The sequence below is a fragment of the Chrysochloris asiatica genome, unplaced genomic scaffold (genome assembly GCF_000296735.1).
Source record: "Chrysochloris asiatica unplaced genomic scaffold, ChrAsi1.0 scaffold00183, whole genome shotgun sequence".
Taxonomy (NCBI): Eukaryota; Metazoa; Chordata; class Mammalia; order Afrosoricida; family Chrysochloridae; genus Chrysochloris; species Chrysochloris asiatica.
In genome coordinates this window covers 3,365,313-3,370,500 of record NW_006408701.1, presented here as the reverse complement: position 1 = coordinate 3,370,500, position 5,188 = coordinate 3,365,313, and the positions used below count along the sequence as shown (strand labels likewise).

Genomic DNA, 5,188 nt, shown 5'->3' with positions numbered 1-5,188 from the left:
AAGGTCATTATGAGTCAGAACAGACTCAACAGCACTTAAAAACAACATAAACAGTATAAAATAATTAAGGTACAAACAAGATTATGGTATATAATGTGATCAAATATGTAAAAGTATACTTAATTATCAAACACTATTAGTGTTTGTTGTCACTTGATTCCACAGAAAGCTTTTGTTAAATGATTCCGTCTTCTAAGACACCTATACTTTTTTTCTTCTCAGTTTGCTTCCATATCACATGGTACATGTCAACTCTAATGGTGCAAGTTTTACATGTATGAACAATAGTTTCACGAGTTCTACTAGAAATAGGCAACATCAGACTCTATCAAGGAAAAATTGAAACTTGAAAATGTCTTACCCCAGATATGAGAAATACTTTACAGAAGTCCAAAACTGGCAGAATCTGTAGAAAGCTTGCAGCTTCCAGTGTGTCTTGCAGGTTGTCCATATTAAGAGAAAGCTTTGCCGTATAAATGAAATCAATAATTTTCTTTAGACCGACTTTGCTCACGCCATGAAGCTTAATGCACATTAAATCTTGTTCTTTCATTCCACCTTAAATAAAAAGACATTCAATTAAATGAAGGTGGATTCTCTAATTAAGGTCAAACTCTCTTCTCCTGCTAATGAGATGCAATAAAATCAAGGGGAAATCTTATTCTATGTAAGCATTCCCGAAAAAAAAAAAAAATCAGGATTCTGCATATCTTGCAGTTAAAAGATAGTCATTAAAAAGGAATAGTTCTATACTAATTAAGAATCATACAGGACACAACTGCTTTCAAAATGTTTCCCTATCACTTTGGATCTTTTGATGGATAGAGGTTGTATTCGTGGTATGAGCAAAACAGAAATGTGTCTGGAAAATAAGAGCTGTGAAATAAAGAGGGACAGAAATAAGAAAACATACATTCATTTTCCAAGTTAAAATCTAACAAACAAAAATCACCACCCATAACCATACCTAAATCAAACCTTCTGCCGTCAAGTTAATTCCAACTCATAGTAAGCATATAAGACAGCGAGAACTGCTCCTGAGGGGTTTTCAAAACCAAATCTTAATTTGAGTAGACTGCCTTTTCTTTCTTCCCTGGGGGGGTTTGAAGCACTGACCTTGTGGTTAGCAGCCTAATGCTTATCCCACAGCACCACCAGGCTTCCTTATAAACATACCTACTGGCGTATAATCTTCTTACAAGTGTTTCCTCTTGTAAAGACACAGTCTGAAAGAACTGATTTTTGCTTTATACAGAAAAGGACTTAAACACAGATTTTACACATTGTTTTAATGTGGGTGAAAGTTTAAAAACATCAAATTACCTGTGAACATAGCCTTGAAGTAATCACTAGCAGACGCCATCATGACTCTGTGCACAGGGAAGGAGTCATCTGTGTCTCCGGGCATCAAGGTCACATCACACAGCAATCCTTCCAGTCGGAGTTGGTCAAAACCCTAAAACATGAACATGAAGTGAATCACTAACCCAGGTACAAGTGTTGTTGTTGGTAAGTGCTGTCTTGTCGATTCCAACCCATAGCGACCCTGTGTAGGGTTTCTGAGGAGCAGCTGGTGAGCTTGAACCACTGACCTTGCAGTTTAAAAGGCTTTGCAATCTCGCGCATTAACCCACAGCGCCACACCAGGACTCCCCAGTTACAACAGGCACACAAATACCCGTATGCTAAAATTCCATTTACAATATTTTGAATATGTAATATACCAGGGGTGTAATATACCAGAGGGTTTCAAAAAGTTAAAGGACAAATTCCATTATCTTTGAATTTCATTTTCCCACAAACTTTGTGAAGCCCCCTCATATTTGAAACATACAGCCAATAGAATAATTACTCAGTAGGCAAAAAAAACCCCAAAAAACTGAACACTTGCCTTGATATGTGACAATGTATATATTATTTCAGTATAGGAAATACATAAAATGAATACTAATTTAGATTAAGAACAAATAAGGAAAGTATTACACATTCATTTATGCAACCATTCTCTTTTACCTTATTTTTTGAAATGAATTCCTATGTACACGTCTCTTGCTCATCTGCAAAATTAGGAAGTTAGACTAATGTTCTTTTCCATAATAAATGAAAATATTTAAATAGTTTTATACACCAAGACATCTTTTCTTTTGTTCTTTTTTTTTTTTTGTGAGAAAGAAAGCAAGAGCGTCTGAGTTAACTACAAGACAGAGATCCTTTCTACCAACTCGATGGCTTCTTTTCCAATCTCTTTGAAAAGTAAAGATTGCACCTTAGATATCCCTATCCTCAACATACAGCTGCTGCTTGACCAATTAGCTCTCAAGTTTCAAGTTGGGATTTATTTATTTATTGAAAACTACTTGATTTCTTCTTCATTTGGAAGTTCTGTAACTACTTTATTCCCTCTTTTTACTTTATGGCATTTGTTGCTGCATCATCTGTTTTTCTTTGAACACTTCCATACCTGAGTTGAGTCCAGGTTGTTTTCTGCTGTTGGTGATTCTCAACTCAAATACCCTTTAGCATTTTTTGTAAGGTTAGTCTAGCTTTTACAAATTCAAAAAATTTCTGTTTATCTAAAAATGACATAAATTTACCATCATATTTGAAAGACAATTTTGCAGGCTGTAGGATTCTTGGTTGGCATTTTATTATTATTTCAGAGTTTTATATATACAATTCCATTATTTTCTTGCATATTTGGTTTCTGCTGAGAAATCAGAGCTTAGTCTTATTAGTTGTCCTTTGAAGGTAACTTTACATTTTTCCTCAGCTGCTTTCAGGATTATTTTCTTGTCTTTGGTTTTGAAGAGTGTGATAATAATATGCCGTGGTGTTTTTCTTTTGGGTTCTATCCTATTTGGAGTTCATTCAACTTCTTGAATGTCTATCTTCTCATTTTTCATTATGTTAGGGAAGTTTTCGTCTAAAAATTCTTGGAAAATATTCTAAATGGGTGTTTGTTGTTGTTGTTGTCTCTTCCTATTCTGGAATTCCAATTACACACAAGTTATTTCTCTTGATAGTGCTCCACTTAAATCTTAGACCTTCTTCAGATTTTTTGTTCTATTTCTGATTGTTCCTATACTGAAAGATTTTTCTTCAAACTCAGGAATTTGGTCTTCAGTTGCTTCAGTGTATTTGTCCTTTCAGTGTATTATCTATTTCTGAAGTCTTACTGCTAATCTTCTAGGGTTCTGATTGCTATTTTTAAATAGTTCCTCTTTTGTTTTTGTTTTTTGTTTTTTTCATTAATTTTGTCAGTTTGTTTCTTAAATTCTTCTAGAGTTTTGTCCATGATTTCATCTGTAGTTTTCTCCATCATCCTCTCAACCTATTAAAGTTCTTTTATCTACATTCTTTTAACATCCTTGTCAGGTAGTTCTGATAACATTTCTGGTGTTATATTTTCTCATTCCGTATTTTGGTCACTTGTTTGAGGCACTCTGTCTTGTTTCTTCATGTAAGATGAAATTTTCTGTTTTCTATTAGACATTGTGGTATCTTATTTCTACTTGACTGGTGACTATATATATTGGTGCCTTCTCAGGCATTCACCACCTGTCTCCAGGTAGATGGTGGTGAAGAAAGAGAAAGTTAGTTCTCTGTTCACTGTGTAACATAACATAGTTCAGATTGGGATCACTTGCCCCCAGAAACCTGAGCAGTATGACTGGTACCCGACCCTAGGCAGAAGAAAGAATGTGCAGAAGGGGGTGCCACTGTTCACTGGGTTGTTGTGGGCAGGGACTAGACCCTGCCTACCAGAAGGGCATGAGAACAAGGGAGAACAGTAGCCCCTTGCTGCCAACCTCCAGCTGTGCCCACAGGCTGGTGTATCAACACTGCTCCATGCTGGCCCACAGTCTGCCTGTTTTTGTCTCTATGGCTGTTCCTGTTCAGCTTCCTTTTCCAATATGCACTCAGTCTACCTCTCTGTCCTATACCCTGATGCTCAAGGTTCTAGGATTGCCATCTGTATATTGCATTTGGTCTCCCATATCTTTGTTGCAGATGGTTAGCTCAGCGCATTTACATACTATATCATCTGGCCCCAATCCGACAATTATTTGTTTTTTATTTTAACCTTTATTGTGAATTAGGTGAAGGTTTACAGAGGAGATCATCAGTCTTTCATTCAACAATTCATACATATTTTGTTTCGTTTCATTTATTGCAATCCCCTCAATGTCATATCATTTATTCCACTCCCTCGCTCTGTTTACTATTTTCATTCCTCCTTTTCCCTAATTCTCCTAAACTTTGTCCTTGAGCAAATGCTCCACTTTTGATCTTGAATGGCTGACCATTCTATGGTGAGAATACCTCACTAATGTTGTTGCTCCCCCCCAGGCCCCCCCCACCTCCTATCTATCTATCTATTGCTTGACTGAAAATTGAGCCATGGAAGTGAGTTCAGTTCCAGACCTGAAGGCTAACTAAGGGCTATAGTCTCAGGGTTACATGAGTCTTTATCTAATGTGTAAGCCTGGTCTTTTCTATGACTGAGTTTTGTTCCACATTTTTCTTCCACTTTATCTGGGACTTACTCATGCGATCCCTTTCAAAGTAGCAGTTGTAGGGCTGGGCACTATCTAGTTCTTCTGATCTCAGAGTCATAGACAGATGCTCACCTGGCCATTAGTCCATTGGACTAACTGTTTCCATGCATCTTTGGTTTTCATCACTCTTCTTTTCTCCAGAGAGGGAGAAACCAATAGTTGTACCTTACATGCCTGCTTACATGTTTTTAAGACCGTTGTTGCTACTCACCAAAGTAGGATGTAGAACATTGCCTTTGTGGAGTATGTTATGCCAACTGACTATGATGTCCCCTGAGCCTATGGTTCATAGTCCTCAAACCCAGCAACTCGTTAAATTTCTTTTTTAAGAAGTTGCTTGAATCTAACAAACAAGAATTTCACAGAGACTATCTTATCTAGTCAGTTTCTCACTCTAAAGAAAGACAAAGAAGGAAATATTTTTGTCCCAAAAATATTTCTACCCAAAACCAAAACTGTATCCATTGTCAGAAAGTCCACTCCAAATCACAGTGATCCTATAGGACAGAGTAGAACTGTCCTATAGGAGTTCCAAGGCTGTGCTTTTTATGGAAGCAAACTACCACATCCTTCTCACTGCCAACCTTTCTGCTGAGTGTTTTAACCATGGCACCACCAGGACTCCTCAA

The 5,188-nt window shown here is 36.9% G+C and overlaps 1 protein-coding gene across 4 annotated transcripts in view; it reads right to left on the bottom strand.

The window, feature by feature from the left end:
* Positions 1 to 5,188, bottom strand: part of LOC102832689 (kelch-like protein 13-like) — a 262,216-nt gene that overhangs the window by 25,461 nt on the left and 231,567 nt on the right. For all 4 annotated transcript variants that reach the window (XM_006872116.1, XM_006872113.1, XM_006872115.1 and 1 more), the window contains 2 exons: positions 1,324 to 1,456; positions 362 to 558 (listed from right to left, as the gene is read on the bottom strand). In XM_006872116.1, the coding sequence (XP_006872178.1) occupies positions 362 to 558; positions 1,324 to 1,456 (330 nt within the window). The remainder of the gene's footprint in view (positions 1 to 361; positions 559 to 1,323; positions 1,457 to 5,188) is intronic.